General features: G+C 51.6%; 2 protein-coding genes and 3 pseudogenes across 2 annotated transcripts; 4 read left to right on the top strand and 1 right to left on the bottom strand.

The window, feature by feature from the left end:
* Window positions 1–845: 845 nt before the first annotated feature.
* Window positions 846–9194, top strand: SAPIO_CDS7973 (uncharacterized protein; the record flags this gene model as incomplete). The annotated part of the gene is made up of 14 exons (XM_016789719.1): window positions 846–970; window positions 1131–1267; window positions 1347–1618; window positions 1683–2007; window positions 2090–2180; window positions 2285–2355; window positions 2801–3265; window positions 3330–3480; window positions 3528–4317; window positions 4379–6835; window positions 6904–7068; window positions 7223–7727; window positions 7859–7947; window positions 8028–9194. The coding sequence occupies 14 exons, from the start codon at window positions 846–848 to the stop codon at window positions 9192–9194; spliced, it is 6810 nt and encodes a 2269-aa protein (XP_016640656.1).
* Window positions 9195–14573: 5379 nt separating this feature from the next.
* Window positions 14574–15184, top strand: SAPIO_CDS7972 (H(+)-transporting two-sector ATPase; the record flags this gene model as incomplete). The annotated part of the gene is made up of 3 exons (XM_016789718.1): window positions 14574–14661; window positions 14726–15007; window positions 15087–15184. 3 exons carry the CDS (start codon window positions 14574–14576, stop codon window positions 15182–15184), a joined length of 468 nt encoding a protein of 155 aa, XP_016640655.1.
* Window positions 15185–16355: 1171 nt separating this feature from the next.
* On the top strand, window positions 16356–16580 carry SAPIO_CDS7971 (annotated as a pseudogene; the record flags this gene model as incomplete).
* A 605-nt stretch (window positions 16581–17185) lies between these two features.
* Window positions 17186–17800, top strand: SAPIO_CDS7970 (annotated as a pseudogene; the record flags this gene model as incomplete).
* A 137-nt stretch (window positions 17801–17937) lies between these two features.
* SAPIO_CDS7969 lies at window positions 17938–19236 on the bottom strand (annotated as a pseudogene; the record flags this gene model as incomplete).
* Between the last annotated feature and the right edge of the window lie 544 nt (window positions 19237–19780).

Genomic DNA, 19780 nt, shown 5'->3' with positions numbered 1-19780 from the left:
AAAAAAGACACTGCAGTCTCCCCGGCATCTTTCTCTCTATATTAGCTGCCTCCAAAACAGTGTGAAACACAATATGAGGAAAGATTCTTATGAACAATGGAACTCCGTATTTTAATTACAATTCGTCTATTACTCGCGATTTCTTTCCAACGCTGCTCAGATATTGAACCTTTCCCCGTCTCAGAAAGGCACGGGGCTGGGGGTTCGACATTACACGTGAAAAGGCCCAGCCAAGCGATAGATCCAACCAGGGTCGCAACAGATATTGCTGTCTCATCCGGATAAGTCGTGCTGAAGAATGATCATGGCTGCTCCGGAGATCCTCGGCTTTGATATGATGCCATTCACCCTCCTGCATGAGCCAAGATGCCGCTATGGATTGGCCCCTTGCCTCGCCCCTGTCCTATTTCCACAGCCGTCCAGATGCTGTGGAGCTCATGATGTGGGCTCATTAATATGCAACTCTGTGGCGTTTAGTAATATTTCATGCCCCCGAATCCGTGCCAAGCCGATGTTGGCGGCGAATATCCCGTCCCGCTTCAACAACGGAACGCCATGAGCTTGACCGCGATGGTGCCTGCGGGCAATGAAGTCCACCCAGACGCACTAGCGTGCTGCTGCGCTGCTCTGGGAGATCAGTACACTTCACGTTAACTAGATCGCAAAGAAGGTTCTGAGAAGAGACCGTTGAATGGTCTTGGAAGCGGGGTTTTGTGCTCTCTTATAAAGCGGACACACGGAAGCCTTACCTTGGTACTTCAAACTAGAATTGCAAATTAACACATTGAATAACACACTGAAGACTGTTCTGGATATTTATTGTGGAAATGCAACAACAAGCCGCCATGAGACAAATCAAAGTCGACTCACCACTCTCCGATGCGGAGGCGGCATTGCATGGGGCTGGCGATATCGCTATCGTGGGGTATTCGTTTAAGCTCCCTCAAGATGTTGATGACGATTCTAGTTTGTGGGAAGTCCTCCAAAGCCGACGAAACTTAATGACTCCCTGGCCAGGCTCCCGGATGAGTGCGGGATCTTTCGTGAATAATAAGAACTACAAGGTAGGGGGTTCCCAGGTTTGGCACCCGATTTGATGACCTCCAGCTCATCTAAAAGCAGTTTCATAGTCAGGGCGGACATTTTATCAACGAAGATTTAGGAGGCTTCGATGCCCCCTTTTTTTCCGTCACTACGAAAGAGGCGGCATCGATGGATCCGATGCAGCGTTGGACTTTGGAGACGTCATATCGGGCGTTTGAGAACGGTGAGTGCCAGATTTTGCGAGCCTAGCTGAGGAAGCTCTGGTTAGGAACGAACCGGACGACGCTGATCCAATACGGCAGCTGGAATCCCGATTGAAAATCTCAGAGGTACACGCACCGCAGTATTCTCAGCTTCTATGCTCGAGGATTATGCGAGATTGACGGCTATGGACCCGGACAATGTAGAGAGGACAGCTGTCACTGGTGGTACCGTTCCTTGCGTCATACCTAATCGGATTAGCTGGTTTTTTGATCTGCATGGGCCTAGCATCCACATCAACACAGCTTGCTCTAGTAGCTTGTCGGCAGTTGATATGGCCTGCAAGACTCTGCGGAGTGGCGACGCTTCATGCGTAAGTGGCTGCTATCTATCTACCAAGTTGAACCTGCAATAACAATGTGCATAATCACGCAAAGGCTCTTGTTACGGGATCCAACATGCTTCTTGACCCAGCGGTTTTCCATATGCTGGCCAACCAGAACTTTTTGTCTCCGGACAGCGTATGTTACAGTTTCGACCATCGCGCGAATGGGTACGCCAGGGGAGAGGGCGTCATTGCTCTTGTGCTCAAGCCCATATCTGCCGCTATCCGGGACTGTGACATGATTCGTGCGGTCATTCGGTCGACGGACTCGAATCAAGATGGACACACGCCCGCACTTACACAGCCTAGTCCCTATGCGCAAGAGGAATTAATCCGCCACGTTTATCAACAAGCCAACCTGTCCCCTGAGAGGACACGTTTTGTCGAAGCACATGGCGAGTGAAGAAACACTACACTTGGCATCTTCTAGAGTTATTATTCTAACGATGTGAGTGACAGGAACTGGGACACCGGTGGGTGATCCGATCGAGATGGAGGCTCTAGGCCGAGTCTTCCGGGAGTACAGATCACCTGAGGAACCACTTTACGTGTGCGTCTGCTCGTCCACTCGTTTTAATAGTATTCCTTCATTACCTAGGATCCTCATTTGGGGACATTTGAGGACCGAGGACCTTTCGCCTAATGATCCGACAGTGGCTCCATCAAAGCGAACATCGGACATCTCGAGGGAGCCAGCGCCCTGGCTAGTCTAATCAAATCAATCTGTGAGTTTCTCAAGCCTAGTCCCTCATTTTCCTTTCAGAAATGGACAAGTAGTAAATTTCGTTCCAAGTGATTCTTGAGAAGGGCATAATTCCACCCAACGCTCTCTTTGAAAGGATGAATTCAGCTATCGACGCAGAATTCTACCGCATCGAGGTATGTATTCCCCTAGATGAATCACAGAGCTCATGTGTTAATGGGGCACATTTTCTCCTTTATCATTTTTGAAGGTCCCAACCAAGAATCTCGTCTGGCCGGAGTCAGGCTTGCGCCGAATATCAGTGAACTCCTTTGGATTCGGTGGCTCCAACGCACACATCATTCTTGATGATGCGTTTCATTACTTGCAAGACCGAGGTCTTGCTGGGAACCACTGCAGCGCTTCCGTTGTAGGCGCTGTAAAAGGTGACGACTTTCTGGTCGCTGCTAATGCTATTAACCGGTCAGTTGAGTTCAAAGGAATAAACCATCCGGTTAATGGGAACAGGGTCGCCCCCAAAGCCACAAACAATTTGCTTGACCTGCCCAAGTTGCTCGTCTGGACAGCAGCAAGTGAGAAGGCAGCGAAACGGATGGTCCAGGATTATAAAGATTTCTATAAGAATCAAGTGTCGAGCAATCCAGACAAGCTCAACCAACTTGGTTTTACCCTGACCTCCCGGAGGAGCCAGATGCTCTGGAGATCCTTTGCTGTTGTCAAAGGTCAGGAAATGGTCCCCCTTGGAGAGGAGCTCTCACCAACAAAACCAATCCGAAGCTCAGCGGACGTAGAGTTAGCGTTCGTATTCACTGGTCAAGGAGCACAGTATGCTGGCATGGGCTTGGATCTTATCCGATATCCTGTGTTTGCCACAGCCCTACAGCATATTGATGATGTTTATCGCAGTTTAGGTTGTGAATGGAAACTGCTGGGTAAGGTGAAAGACATGGAGGTGCAAGCGTGTTGAGGAAATAGCTAATCCTCTTCCACTCATAGATGAGCTGCGCCGACATGAAAACATTGACAAACCAGAATACAGTCAGCCATTGACAACAGCCTTGCAAATCGCATTGTTCACGCTACTGCAAAGCTTCGGGGTCATTCCTAGCGCTGTCGTGGGACGCTCGTCAGGCGAGATTGCGGCTGCGTATGTAGAAATACTCTTAAGATTATCGCCATCGCTTGCATCAATAGTCCGCTTAACTGCACCCTGTCAGGCCCTGAACCGGCCATCGATGCTATCAAAAAGCAGACCGACAAGGACGGGACTTTTGCCCAGAAACTCAAGACTGGAGTTGCATACCACTCCCCTTCAATGCAGTCCATCGCCAACGAATATCTCTCTGTTTTGGGGAGTCTTGAAGGTGCTGGCTCCCGAGACTCCAATGCAACAGCCTCAATTCCCATGGTCTCATCTATTTCGGGCAAGGTTGTCCACCCAGCTGAATTGAGAAGTGCACGATACTGGGTCGAGAACATGGTATCTCCTGTCCAGTTTGCCAGCGCAGTTCAGGTGATAACCCAGGAGCCACCCTCTCTCCAGCTTGTTGGCATCACCGACCTCCTTGAGATTGGGCCGCGCCCGGCGCTACGCCGTCCAGTTCAAGACACCATACAAAAGGTTAGCAAAGACAAGAGGGAGATACGCTACTTGAGCGCGCTGCAACGACGTCGGCCGGCAATCCAAACCATGATGGAGCTCGTGGGACAGTTATTCTGTCTGGGGTATGCCGTTTCCGTCTCGGCGGTGAATCAGACACAGACACACAAGCCATTTCCGGCTCTCCTCGCAGGCTGCCCTGAATATCCCTTCGATAGATCGCGCCAATATTGGGCCGAGTCACGTCTTAGTCGAGACTATAGATTACGTGGGAAGATCCAAGGCGAGACCCTCGGTGTGCGCGTGTCGGATTGGAACCCCCTAAGACCTCGCTGGAGGAACTTTTTATGCATCGAATCTGCGCCGTGGATCAAACACCATAAGGTAAAGTTTGTTGCGAAACCGAAAAGGACTAGGCAGGATATGACAACGCTAAACTCTAGAGAAGATCAGCGGCACCGTGCTCTATCCGGCCGCAGGCATGCTCGTCATGGCCATCGAAGCTCTAAGGCAAATCATCCCGCCGAACCGCATCGCTCGAGGCTACCTTTTCAGAAGGGCCGATTTTAAAAGCCCCATCGTCGTGCAAAAGGCCTGGGAGGACCGAATCGAAATGCAGTTGCATCTGGAGTCAAAGGATGACGGTTCGAGCTGGTTCGAAACGACACTATTTTCCTACTTTCGTGGTCGGTGGACTGAATGCTTCCGTGCCACTGTCCAGGTAGATTATCAAGACTCGCAACTAGACAGCGGTGAAAGGAGGTTGGCCGACGACAGCATGCAGAGCAAATACAGCCGAGCAACGGAATTATGCCAAACGCCGGTCGACTCGGGCGTTTTTTACAGTGACGCTGCCGAACACGGCCTCCAGTACGGGGATTGGTTCCAGTTGCTTCAACACGTGCATTGGGACGGAAAGGGCCTCGCCGTGGCCAAAGTAGACGTGTCGAAGGTGAGGTACCAGACGAGCGGCCTGGTACATCCAGCTGCTCTTGATCAGGCTTTCCATCTGCTGCGCGTTAGCGCCGGCCAGAAACCGGCTTGCAATGTTCCCGTCCGTCTTTCGAATGCCTGGTTTGCGTCCTCAGGCTGGCAGCACCCCAAAACAGGTTCCGTAAGATGGTGGGCCACCTCGACCTCGAGGTCGCCCGATGCGTATAAAGCGAACTATGGAGAAAAAGGTGGCCTTTATGCTTTAGCCGACGACGGCACAGTTCTGTGTTCGATCCAGCAGGCTTTCACTACGCCCGTCTCTAGGAATACAAAGGAGAAACAAAAAGACAGAAAGTTGCTATACAGTATCGAGTGGAAACCACAACTGAGCCTGCTTACCCCGCAGCAGCTGGCACGCGCATGTCGTGCGGACAGAACTTTCACGAGAGATGAGACTGCTATTCGCACAAACCATGCCAAATTGTGCTCTGTCTTGGACCTCATCTCATCACGCACCCTTGAACACATTCGCTCTACCAAGGTGCCAGGGGGTCTTCATCGGCATGTTGAGTGGATGAGACATCACGTCCGCAAGCTTTCCCCTTCTGAAAGAAAAGAAGGGGAAACGATCAGCGATGCGGGCATCGAGACCCGGCTGCAAGAGGTTGAAGAAGTACTCCCGGCGTGGAAAGTGTACACCGCATGCGCGCGAAAGCTCCCACAAATTCTCTCCGGAGAGATCGACCCGCTTCAGGTCGTGTTCCAGTCAGATCTTGCTAAAGCCTTCTATGCCGACCTCTTCCGAAACATGTGTGCCGATGGTCAGCTTGCTGCCTTTCTGAACCTCGCCTCGCACGAAAATCCGGCACTGCGCATCCTCGAGGTCGGCGCTGGCACGGGCGGGATGACTGGCCATGTGGTGGAGATCTTTCAGGAACGCGAGAAGAGAACTGGAACACTGAGCTTCGCTGAATACACCTACACGGACATTTCGCCTGTCTTCTTCGAGCAGGCGAGCAGTCGGTGGCCGGAGCTACAGGCCCAAGGCCGCATGACCTTCAAGACATTGGACTTAGATCGCGCCATTGATGAACAGGGGTTTGAACCAGGGTCTTATGACTTGGTCGTTGCGGCTAGCGTGTTGCATGCTACTCCGTACTTCGAGGCTACCATTCGCAACGTGCGGAGAGCCCTAAAGACTGGCGGCCACATGGCGCTGGTTGAGGTCGTTAACCCAGACGACATAGCCACCAACTTCATGGCTGGCCTGGTCCCGGGCTGGTGGGTGGCGCGCGAAGAATGGCGACCTCATTCGGCGGCTGTACCCGAGCATTTGTGGGATAAGTGCTTGCGTGCCAATGGTTTCTCGGGGAATGATATGGTTATCCGTGACTACCAGAGTGATGTGTGCCATATAATGAGTATTATCGTCACCACAACTTCGGAGGAAATCAAACTCCCACATGAATCAGTATTAAAGCTCGGCCACCTCGTCCTAGTTGTCGACAACGAGCAGTCAAGTGAACAGCTACGACTGGCAAAGTTATTGCAAGGTAGCCTCGATGCCAAAATAAGCCGTCCGGCGACGATTTGCACATTCTCTCTCGATCAACTCGAAAATGGGTTATTAAACTTAGGTGAAGATGACCTCGTCATCTGCCTGGCCGAAGTCAACGGCAAGCCTTTGCTCACCAACCTGTCTGAAGAAGGGTTCGCATGCCTCCAGTACTTAACCAAGCAGGCACCCAGGCTACTTTGGGCCACAGCCACAAGGGTAGACGACACAGAGTACCCTGACTATAGTCTCGTACAGGGCTTCATGCGGTCTATCCGGGCTGAGCAACCTGATAGCCGCATCGTGACCATTGCCATTGAAGGGGAGCCGGACAATGCGACCTGTGCAGAGTTCATTGAGAGCGTCGTCCTCGCTGCATTTGACTCGCGGTCATCCAAAGAGGTGGAGTACATGGTCCGAGACGGCCTCATCATGACGGGCAGGGCTATTGAGGATGTGATCATACAGACACGGTCGCCTAGCTGAATGGACGGATCGCAGTCACGACCAAGTCGGGTCACAACACCTCCGCAGTCGCTCCTCAACCTCACTTCATGTTGAACATCCAATTGACCCAGCACAGACTGAGAGTCCCATTGGTTAAGACCCCAGGCCTTAGTTTCAATCTCAACGTCATGCGGTCCAATGTCAGTCTCATGGACAGTATCTCTGTCGAATCTTAGTGATTCTAGGGCGCCAGGGGTACCTAGTGAGAGCTGCAGAGCTGGCCCGTCGGCCCAGGGTTTCAGCTGTAACTTCGGAGAGAGGAGGGGCTCAAGGACGCCATTTCCGATCACACAGGGTACCTTGTGCACATACGCTCGAGCACACGAGGCGGATATTGTCAAGATACCCGACGCCTTGTCGTTCGAAACAGCTACCTCTATCATCATACCAGGCATCACAGCTTACAATGCACTGGTCAATGTTGCCCGGCTCCGGGAAGGAGACAAGGTCTTGATCCACTCTGCTACCAGTAGCTCGGGCCAGATGGCCGTGTGGATTGCCAAGTTCCAGGGCGCCCGTGTCTTCGCGACTGCCGAATCGCTGGAAGACAGGCAGCTCCTAACGGACATGTTGAAAATCCCCGAAGATCATGTCTTCTCTGAAGCTACTTCGTTCGTCCAGGGTGTGATGCATGCCACAGAGGGGTACGGCGTCGACGTGATCTTCAACTCTGTTCCGGGTGAAGAGGCATTGTCGGCGTCATTCGAATGCATGGCCCCAGGCGGACACTTTGTCGAGATCGGCCGCGCTGACACAAAACTCAATGTAGTGATGCCAACGGACATGTTTGCCAGAAGCGGTACCTTTTTAGAGGGTTGATTGGACGCAATTGAGCCAGAAGGTCACCGCTAAGCTACTGAAGGAAACCATGAAATTGCTGGGAAGGAGGAAAATCCAACTCCCCCAACCAACTGCACATCTTCAATTCAGCTGAACTTCAGAATTCCTTTAGGCAGCTCCAAAGGAGCATTAATTCTGGCCGCGTCATGATAACCCCCAGACCCGGGGACTTGGTTCCGGTAAGTTTGCTTCGAGGAGAACAGAGACTCACTCTGTATTTCCGCCCTGCTAAAGTTTGACCCGGTAGTGCTCTGTTCAGGATCGACGGGCATGGACCTTTGGAAACAATTCCTCATATTTAATCGTCGGAGGGTCCGGTGGTCTAGGTCGTGCAATCGTTAGCTGGATGGCAGACCGCGGAGCAAAACATCTCATCATCCTCTCCCGATCGGGCGCTACGTCCAAAGCTGCCACCGACATGATAGACGGCCTAACAGCTCGTGGCGTCAAAATCATGTCCTTCAGATGTGACGCGTCGTCAGAAACAAGCCTTTCCGATGTGTTGAACGAGTGCGCATGCACAATGCCGCCTATAAAGGGCTGTATAAACGCGGCCATGGACCTCCAAGACGCCATTTTCCAGGGCAACATGACATATACTCAGTGGAATCTCACATTGCATTCCAAAGTACGGACGTCGAAGAATCTAAACCGCCTGCTACCCCAAAACCTCGACTTTTTCATCCTTCTCGCATCTCTCGCTGGAGTTGCCGGCCAGATGGCTAGTTCTAACTATGCAGGCGGCTGTTCGTTTCAGGACGCGCTGGCCCACCACCGCGTTGCCCACGGTCAAAAGTGTCTCTCGCTCGATATCGGGTGGATGCGCAACATCGGCATCATCGCCGAGACGGGCGCATATCAGCGCCAGCGCCAGGCAGCCGACAACATGCAGCCTATAGAGGACACTGATCTGCTCGCCCTGCTGACGGTGTGCTGCGATCCGACTAGCTCGGGGTTGGCGACACCTCAAGCCCAGTCCCAAGTCCTATTCGGGCTGCGAACGCCTGCCGACGCCCTTGTCGAAGGGAAACCTGTCCCGGCCCTGCTAGACCGACCATTGTTCGCTCCCTTCTCGTACATCGTTGGTGGTTCGGGGACGCCACCCCAGGGCACGAGTGTTTACGACAACTCGCCCACGGCAACGGCCCTTTTCCGCACGTCCACCGATTCCGGAGAACGCTCACAGGCCGTGGTTCGTGCCTTGGCGGCAAAATTAGCGCGGGCTATGGCCATCTCACCAGGTGATGTGGAGCCGAGCAAGCCACTTTCTAGCTATGGTGTCGACTCGCTCATGGCCGTTGAGCTAAGGAACTGGATCAAGAGGGAATTGGGCGCGACTCTGGCCATCTTTGAGATTATGGATCGGGTACCTATTGCAAATATTGCACACTTGGTTTCGAAAAGAGGTCTGACGAGAAGGGGGTGATGTGAGTTACAGGTCTATCCAGAAGCGTCCGGCGAAAGATAGTCACAATATTTATCCATTGGTGTGTTGCCCGCCAGCCTACCGCTATCCGCCCCATCTTGCACTACTTGTTAGTTAGGTTGAAATCCTGCAGCATATGTTGATGGGCATTGGGCAAGAGGAAAGGGCAGTGCTTGTGCAGTTTCTTGCCTTCCGCCGCTTCCGGACTACTTTGGGAGATAGATTTCACAGCCGACCAAATTTTGCTTTTTGAACCTGAGAGAAAGCATCTCCGGATTCATGTGACATAAAACGAAATCACATGGTAGTCACGTGAGTGGTTATTGACACGACAGTTGACTTCACCTCTTCAACAGTTCAGCAGGCAGGGAGGGTGGAAGGAACCTCCATCGATCTTGGACGGCCTCAAAATTGCCTCCTTAAACGAAGCCCCGGGTTCTATCCTAACAGCAACTAAATCAGTAGGCTACAGCCTAAAACAAAAAAAGCTCAATAGTTGTGTATTCTTGACCCTGTGTTTGACGATGTCGGGGAAGCCCCTCCACCTTCCGTTTCTGTGTGCGGGAAGGAAACGGCGAGTCGATGATTGTTAATATGTGGGCGTCCAGCGGGCTTACCCGAATTTTTCCTGAACAAGGAGCTCCCTTTCGTCACTGTTCTTTCTTTCTGGACTGAAAGTCAACAACTCCTAATCCCTAACCGAAAGCAAGGCTCGAGTCTTGCAATTTCTTCTTCTCAATTTCTCAATCTGCACAGGAAATCAGCGCCCATTCTTTCTCTTGTCTTCCTCGACTTGGCTAACCATGTCACATCGCCAAGGTCTTATCCTCGCTATAACCCGCCACAATCCAGCGCTGGCCTTGGCACTCGTCTCGTCTCGCCGTCTGACCCATTAACCATTCCGGAACCAATGTCTACATTTATTCGCGAGGGATATGACATCCTGTTTGTCCTCAACAATGAATTCCCCGCTGAAGCTCCTATTCGCTTTCACCACCATGCTTCCCCTCCCCGATCGAGTGTGTTTCTTCACCTCGGAACGACTTGATACGTCGGGGACAAGTTGATAATGACTTCATTATTGGTAACGACTGTAAGTATAGCCTCCTGCTTCATCCCTGGCAATCTCCTTTGGTAATAGCTTGCTAATATTAACCTGGTCTAGACCGGCACTGATATCCCATCTTTCCGCCGTTAGTCTATTGGAGTTCCCCGCATGGCCGAATGCCTGATTCTTGCCTCTCTTGACATCGGCTCCCAAGCTGTCCAGGTCAACAAAAACAGCCGCTCCAGAATTGAAGCAATATTATCTCAAGGCCTCCGAGGATCTTTCGCAACGGAATTGAGAACAGCTAGACGGTGGTTTGATTCAGCGCGCCTGGAGGAATTTATGGATGCTATGCGACCGTGGCTGAGGAGCAACCTTGCCCATCAGCAAGCAGGAACATACATAAATCGTTATGCTGGACGGCAGGACGTTGAAAAATCTTCCCCGACCAGGTATCCTTTTTTGCAGGAGCGCGGACACCGTTTTCCCGATTATCCTCGATACCGTGGGCCAGACCGTCATCCGCTGGGCGGATAACATCGCTTTGTGCCACAAGTCCTGAACTACCGCAAGGAGACCCCTCTTCCAATCTTCCTCCAAGTGCTCAACCAGTACAGTCGAAGGTACCGGGTATTGTATCAGCGTGCTCAGTCTGGCGACCCTCTGAAGATCGAAGAGCCCGAGTGCTTACAAAGGGCAATGATGGAAGATTCCAATCGACTTGCTATGGTCCGGAGGAAAAAACCCAAATCAATAGCAGGATGCTTGGAGTTGAATCTCCGGAAGGTTTCACCCCCGGGGTCCAGTCCCGACTAATGCTTGGCGCCAAACTCGGCTAACGAGTGGTCCGGAGATCGCCCTCGTATCTCTCGCATTGTTAACGAAATACAATTCTGGGCTGGCACCAAACTTCAGGGTCATGATGCGTACATGCGTGTCCACATTCTGCCTATCCAATAACCATGCCATGCCGAGTGACTGGGGATAGTGCCATGCCCAAAATATCATGTATGGGCATGTGGCAAGAATGAGAAAGGCTTACAGCAGCAAATGGGCGACCGTCGAAACTGATGAAATACCCTTCCTCGAATGTTTTTTTTTTTTCTAATCCTGCATCCGGAGGATGATCGTATCGAACGACGATGCGCAGTTTAATGTTAAAACGGCCGGCGCTCCAACGAAAATATTCGGAGTTTCTAAGCCTGCCACCGACAGTAGAACCGTTTTCCCCACTGACATTTTCGGAAGCCTGTATGGTAGGTCTTCCTCGGCCTCCATTGCGGAACGTCATTGGTATTGTATTTACCGCTGGAGAAGTATTGATTTTCCACTGGGTCCATAGACAACAGGTGAGAACCAGTTGGCCTCTTAAACGGAACTGCCTTGTTCATCGTGTCGACGACCTGGACGATATTCTACGCAAAACAGGGGAGTGCAGTCGGAACCTGGAGGATCTCTCCTCCTCTATTAATGATATTATTAATATTAATGATTTCCCGTCGGCTACCTAAAAAATATTACGCGTCTCCGTCAACAGCAGGGGAAGTCACCATCGGGGCGATAAGTATCGTTTTTTGCTTTGTAATATAGCAACATGTACACTCAGCTAAAGTTGTCAATATGAGTCTCACAGACTGGTTCATTTCAAGGTAGGCCAGGCCGGGCCTCTAGCGCGGAGGATATATAAGTAGGAATGTGCTACCATTGCCCAGATAAATATACCACAGAAATCTTTTACTACTGGATTCAATAGGCTGGGAAGTGGAGCAGTTAAGACCGGCGCTTATGGCGCGGTTGTTCGATGACCAACGAAGGCCGCCGGTACCTACCAGGAGAAGTGTCAAGTAGGAGAAATATACTGGCTTCCTTCCCGGCGGTGGAAGGCGGAAAGTAAGAAGGGCGGTCGTAGGGGCTCGGCTGAAAAGGACTGGATCCTGAGTGAATGTGGCAAATAATGACAATTGAAAGGTATTCCCTCCCGAAGATCCCTAGCACTTGTTATTCAGTAGGCCCACTTATAGATGTCTGCCACTCTCCAAGGGCTGGATTATACGCAAGTCGGTACACCCTCTCAAAGTCCCCATTCTCCTCGTATCGCGAAACGATTTCCACGTTCGGCTCGCCATAATGCCCCATGAACTCTAGCTCCAGCTTCACTTCCAAGCCTGACTGGGACTGCCGGTGCAGCGTGCAAGCAAAAGGTTCGGCGCGAGCGAAAGTAGAACCATTAAATAGAACCGAGCGGAGAAACGATGTGGGTGTGCCATCCACATCCACCCCTTCGACAATTAACTCCTGAGATGCACGAGTAACCTTCAGCCACCGGTAGAGGATGAAAGGAGGGATTGGAATGGCTAAGGTCGCCATCACACGGGTCAATAGATCATCAGTGGTTGAATAGACACGGATATCGGAGAATTGGTCCATCGGTGTGTTTTGGAGATTGCAAATGGACAGCACAGCATCTCCCTTTTTTCCGACAATCTGAGGAATCGTGGCAGCCGGGGTGACGGTAAGGGAAGAGCCCAAGCTGAGGCATAGATCGGCCTGGTAAGCATGATCGAAGGCTCGCTGAAGAGCATCCTCAGGAAGGTTCTCTCCAAAATGGATAATGCTGTCTAATAAGTCGCCGCGACATCGAGTACATTTGCGACCAGTTCTGTGATCCCTCAGGCAAGTCCCATGTGAAGCAATGGCCCGGAAGTCTAGTACGATCCTGTCAGCCGATAGGATTGGGAAGGTGGGAATGTGAGCAAGCCCCAGAGAGAACAAGTGATATACCTCGGATATACTCTTTACCACACCGTGAGCAGTACTCACGATTAGCATTGCCGTGGAGTTCCGATATTTTGTCCTATCAAATTAGACTTGAGCCGACGGCACGACAATTGGGCGTGTCCATCGCGTGATGAACCTACTGGCAGGATCCCACTCTTTCTATGCAGGCCATCCGTGTTCTGACTGACGAGGTATTTCAAAATCCCTCTATTCTGGAGCTCAACGAGAGCCATGTGCGTAGGTGTGGGGAGAGCCTGAAGCATATCGATGGCACTCGCCGAGGGTGATTTTCCCTGTGCTATGAGAGTCCATACTCCCTGTGGGCCGCGAAAATCGGGTATACCTATTATCGACGATCAACGGTGAGAATATAAGGAATAGGTAGCTACGAAATACCTGCGGAAGTTGAAACGCCCGCCCCCGTGAATGCGATGAAATGTTGACTTCTCTTAATCAGATCCGCGAGTTTCTCAGCTTTCTCCTGAACACTCTCCGCAGGTTCGAAACGTTCCACCATCTGCTCATTATTTTTATGTGCGGAGAAGGCCATTTATATAGACTTGGTACTGTGATGACGATGAGATAACCGAAATGGTGCAAATGGTGATGAGAGAGGCGATCTGATGCGATTCATGCTGGTTTTCTGACAGGCAATGCGAAAATACCTAGGCCTGGAATTTTAGGCATCCAGTCCCATTTCTTGGTCGAAACTCCTAGGGTACATTCCCCTGAATACTTCTTGAAGCATCCCGGCTCGGTATTCACCTGGTACTTCATAGGGGTTTCCCAAATGAGTTTGAATTGACAGAGCAACAACGCAGCAGATTTTCTGGCTACTCAATTCTAGGCATCTCTTACCGTGGTCATCATTCTCCTGTACACGTTTTCATTCTCGAAGTTCCCTCTTGGTCGAACTCGACTTGGCTAGCGCACGTGAGGTTAAATCGACATCAAGGTCTTCTGGCTACTTTGCCGCGTGGGTCTTAAGCCCGTAACTCTAAGGCCGTTAAGATCCAATTATCTATTTGACCCTCCCCAATATGGAAATCGCAACGAGTTCTCCACGAATTGTTAGACTGCCCATTGTTAGGTAGCTGGGTGAAGCTGAGGCTAGATCCGACCGTGAGCAAAGCTTGGCTCAACTGTTGACGATGCTGCCTGGCTACCCCGCGCTGACCAGCCAATCTGTATCACCCGAAGCAGTGTTCGCATGTCTCGGATTCCTGGTAGGGCTAGTGATAGATACATCGATTTAATGTCACCATCCACGGCTGCTGACGCTACTGCTGACTGTCCCAGACGTTGTGTGTCATTGGATCGGGATATTAGCCTGGATAGTTGGCGACCATCGAAGATGACCTTGGATGTACGAAGTAACTTACATAAGTTGTTATTGTTCGCAGTTGATCCTCCTCGTATTTCTCGGATCTTTGATCTCACCCTCCATCTTTGCGTCTTTTTGTCTTCTCTCTATCTGTCTTCAAGTCCATGCACCAACAGTCACATCTTTTGCCCATCCATCCCGCTCATCAAGTATCAATCGCCCGTACGAAATGCTCGCATCAAGTAGGTTAACTGGCGTAGCCGCCCGCAATGGCCTGAAGCAACATTACCGTTTGATATCGTCGATGGCGTCGCAGAGTATGTAATTGTCGGACGCCTGCCCTACCCCTTTTTTGTGAGGTTGTTATTCATCCGACTTCAGCTCGCTTTCCGCACTTCCTCATCTCCTCTCCGCGCTACCCACCGGTCCGACACGCCCTTCTTCTTAACAGCTCCCGCTCTGCCCTCCCGCCCACTGTGACCAGGAGTGGCGTTACGCAGTTCCGCACCGTCGTCGTAGAGTCCATGACAGGCGCCATCGTAACGGCTGCAAAGCTGCACGGCGCTGGCTTTGCCACCATTGGCATGGCTGGCGCCGGTGTCGGCATTGGCAAGGTTTACGCCGCGCTCATCACTGGCACTGCTAGGAACCCTGCCGTGCGAGGTAAGAAAAGGCTGTCAGGCCATGGTGTTTGTAACCCTGGTTACTAGAATGCGACAAGCTGACGGGTCATATATCGCAGGCCAACTCTTCACTTATGCTATTTTGGGCTTTGCCCTCTCCGAAGCTACAGGGTTGTTCGCCCTGATGGTGGCGTTCCTCATTCTCTATGCCTACTGAATACGGCTTTGGCGACTCTCGAATTGCATATCGCTCCTCGTAGGTGGAGGGTGCGGTACAGGATTGATAAGTATGCAATACGGAGAAGCATGACCAATCGGTTGGCAGAAGCAAATCGACCTCTTCAGACTGTTATTTTCTACCGTCCTGTGCTCCAATGGCAGCAACAATCTCTCTTCATTATCAAGCTTTCGAGCTCCCTTTGATACTAGCGATAACTGCCAGTGTAGATAGAGGAGATGTCAACTAATACGTCTAACAATTGAAGACTCTTCATTTCTACTTCGCGACTTTCCACTCCGGTTCTCCAGTCCAGTCTTAGCCCTGAGTCATGATTCTCGATGAGCTCCTCGCGATAAAGGAGACCGTACAGGCCTTACATGCTCTCAAATTTAGTCCGGCTGTGTTTTTTCAGCGTAAAGCGCAATCTAAATATTACCTATCTAGGCTGCCCGCATGCTGCTCGTGCCGATATAATGGACCATCCAAGCCTGATTGAGCAGGGTCTTAGAGAGCTTCCAAGCTCTCATCGATCGGTTCCTATCTATCGAATCTGTGACGGAACCAATTTATATAAGTAATCCTAAGTCGCGAAGGCTCCGACGCGATTGAGGATTGCACTGCGTGAAAAGTCGAACTGGTTTTGATAGTCCTTCGATCTATTAAAATCCGAGTGAAAGATGGATTGTTATTCCTCAAGCTAACTACGAGAAAGCGAATACAAGTCTAAATCGTTAGACATACGGCGGGTTTTCCCCGACGGCAAAGGTGCATTTGCAAGAATACCAGCTTTTCGCGAGGAATATCACAGTGATTAATAGCCTTGCCTTTTCTTTCTAGACCTCGGAATAGCGGCCCATCACTTGCGCGTTATCCAATATAACCGGACAAATGGGGTAGCCAAGAACAGGGTAACCCACGGAACCCCTCCATGGGCTGCTCAAAGTTGCCCATTGCCCACTATAATAGTGTCATCCTCAGGGGAGGTAGGTTACCCGTCCTAGCGTGCAAGCGGTTGATTGGTGCGGGGGTGGGCTGCCCTCAGGGAGACCGACATGTGTCTTCCCATGGCCTGCTTCTTATCAGGGCTTCACGGCCACCTGTGTGCATATGCTCGTGATGCGACTCTTTTGTCCTTGTGAAGCATCGTGGCAACTGCTCAACTGCCACCATGGAAACACTCGTATTAAAGTTGAAGCGGTATTTGAAGAGAACAGACCCCTACCATGGTGACCCGAGCCCGAGCAATAGTCTGCCGACTCTGCGTGACAGGCGCAAGCCGAGAGAGTCGGCTACAACCTCAGGCACCGAAGCGCCGGCGGCCTCGACGTCCGGATCCCGTGACGAGAAGCTCATACATCCAGATTCCAAGAAGGGAGGAGACCCCATGCGTTAAGTGTCAAATCCCACTTCAGAGGCGGCGGCGACAACCGGCGTGGAGGTTGCTCACGCTCTCTCTCCGACTCGGGGTAGATGTCTAGGCCGTCCTGCCATACCCGTAGGGTCCTCGGACATACGAATCGGACGCCAATATTATCAACCAAGCTGATCCATCAGCAAGGCGCCAGCAAATGAGCCTGGTCATGAAGACATGGTCGAGGGACCTGACGACGGCCGCGGAACACGAAGCCGATGTATAAGCTGATTTGGAGGATCAACAGCCAATTTCGTTGAAAACTTTGCTTACTGAGAAGATGAAGCAGACGCCGCAAGTCGTGCTTGTTGCGTCGCAGCTCGCATCGCCTCAGAGGCAAGACATCTCAGTCCAAGGAGGAGGATCTTGCCTTCCTCCGAAGGCACCTTGTTAGCCTCTATGAAGCCGTCCTATCTTTTTTTGTCACCGTTACCTGACGTCATAGTGGTAGCTAGTTGGCCGATCTCACTCGGGACTGGCCGAGCCTGCCGAACTCCGATCTCTTCGTGGTTGACAGCGAACACGCCTTGGCTGCATCGATCGGCCTCGGCCTCAAGTAGCAACTTAACCAGCTGGTAGGGTCGGCAATGCGCGATAGAGAATCTTCAGCCAACTTCGCCGACGAGACGGATCCCAGCCATCGAGAGAGTCAAGTGTTTACCGACTTGCACGGTATCGACCACAGGCTCACCATTCTAGACAGTCAGGCCGATTCTGACAACGACAACTACCGGTGGCTTGTTTCGACCGATCAGTATAAGGTCCTTTGCGGCTGGGGCAACAAGGACGCCAGAATGCTCTGGATCATGGGCAGCCCGGGGAGTGGCAAGTCCGCACTGTTGACAACGATTGTGCAGAATCTCTCGACACAGGCGCAAACGATTCCGGACTCGCCACGTCTTTCGTACTGCTTCTGTAGCGCTAACCGGCCCGGATCGTGTTCAGCTGCATCTGCTCTCAAGAGTCCCATATGCCTGCTACTCCTTGAGCAACTCTCACTGAACCTTCACTTGACAAGCCTGCGCGATCCGACGGAAATAGAGCACTTCGACCACCTCAGCAACTTTCTGGCTCTGTCGGGACTCTTCTACGACATTGCGCGAGACAGCGATCTCTCGAAAACCTACTTGGTAATTGGTGCAATCGACGAGTGTGTAAAGGAGGGGTCGGGCGCCCATTCTGGCTTTGAGGAATTCCCATAACTGAGCAGCTCCTGATCCCACCTGGGCAGGGGTGGGGGGTGAGTAGGGTGAGTGAGGGAGTTATCTGTTTTGGGCTACCCTGGCTGTAGTTGCCGACCACACCCGGCTAGCTTTCTTTTTTTTTTTTCTAGCCATTGTTACGAAATATAGATATGGCGAACTGCTGGCTTCGCCGTCGAAAGAAATCGTACAAACTTTAGACCAGCCTTACTCCACATCTCTGGTAGCCTCTGAAAGAGCTCCCGATCATGTCCTAGGTGCTCCAGATTCTGGGCCAACTGAGGAGGATCTCTGCTTCGCAATGTATCCTTAGATCCTTGCCAATCTGGCATATGATCTGTCCGGGCCATGAGCAAGATGTCGACCGCACCTATCCGCTCATGTTTGCCGCGCCCCCGCACCGCCTGGAGAATGATACCGTAAAGATTGCGAGTCATAGCGAAGAGCGGCATGAATTGCAATTTCCCTGAACAAGACAAGGCATAAACCTGCTCGTCGGGCATTTCAAAGTAGAGATGGGATTTTAGGGGATTATTCTTTGTCGAAAACTGATGCGACAAGATAGAAAAGCCGATTATCTCCTTCTCCTCCGACCATTTGAGTGTGAGCGGAAGGCAAGAGCCCTCGATCTCCAGTGTTCCATCGTATTTCACCTTGGTGCCCAGCGCTGCAGTGTGGCCGCGCAAGCTCTTCACCTCGGCATAGTCTGCGCGTACTTCAGGGAAGAGGTTACAGTCCAGCGGAAAGTCTATCGCTCCATCAACAGTGGCCCAGGACCAACTGGGAGAGCGCCAGCGCGTCTCAGAGATGGGAAATTCTGCACGGTTATCATCATCCCGGTGCCAGGCGAGATCGTACAAAGCAGTGCTCTTCCACATCCCGGCAAAGTAGGCATCGGCTGGTCTAGAGGCCAATATACGCCCCGCTATCCCTTCAAGGGCCATGAGCTTATCACCTGCGACGGTGAAATCACATCCACAATAGTCTGTTAGAATGCGCTGCCAAACTTTGGCAAATCTCACAGATTCAGGTTCGGCGGATGGTGATGAAGATGTCTGTGGCGGGGTTATATCGTATTCGCGTTTCATGCAGGGCACACCTAGCCATGCGGGTAATCCTTCGGGATACATTTCCAAAGCTCTCCATTCTCGGCATTCCCATGCCATTTGGGCTTGGCCGAAGTGCGCCACCCGTCTGGCCAAGTAGCGCTCCTGAAACACCCAGCCCCTTTCGTTGAGAGGACCTTCTTCGACCTCCTCGTCCCAAAGACCACCGTCGACCACGAAATACTTGCGTGTCTGACCACCGATATCCAGATCTAATTGGGCAGGTATTTTGTTGGCCCAGCAGCTGTTTCCGAGCAGATCATCGTCCTCTTGCGTCGCCCAGGTCGCCGAAATGTTCATGGAAGCGCAAGTGTAGACCTGTCCCATCATTTTGGATTCTATGGCCCAATCCGTAAGGTCGTCCTGATCTTGTTTTATGCATAACGAATCAATCCACAGGTATTTGACGCCAAGATGACGAGTAATCCTCATTGCATCCTGAAAAACTTGCGGCAGTCGCACAACGTCAATTCCTCGCCGTAACTGTGCCATCGTGGACGATTCCAGCTTGGTGTATCTCTTTTTGCACCAGCGATGACTGAGCGTCATGTAGGGTCCTTGAGGCGGGTTCTCTGCAGTGATAATGAGTCTAACTTCGCTGGCCCTCGAGCCAAGATGCAACAACCGCGTGGGATACCAGCCTTTGCTGCCTTGTCTGCAGCGCTGGTGACTGGTCGAACACATGTGAAACCACTTTCTGAGGACTTCCAGATCCGCTACAGAATTGCTGGCACGCGCAGACGTCGTAGTTGCAGGTTCTTCGAGCGTATTAGTCTAATTTCTGCCGTGCGTCATCGACTCGGACGTGGAGGCACGCAAGCAGAAGACGTCTCTTACCCGGATAGGAAATGAAATTGAGCTCGATGGGACACCC

Source organism: Scedosporium apiospermum (assembly GCF_000732125.1).
Source record: "Scedosporium apiospermum strain IHEM 14462 chromosome Unknown SEQ_SAPIO_0114, whole genome shotgun sequence".
Taxonomy (NCBI): domain Eukaryota; kingdom Fungi; phylum Ascomycota; class Sordariomycetes; order Microascales; family Microascaceae; genus Scedosporium; species Scedosporium apiospermum.
Note: the sequence above shows the minus strand (reverse complement) of the source record. Positions and strands in the feature narration are given on the sequence as shown.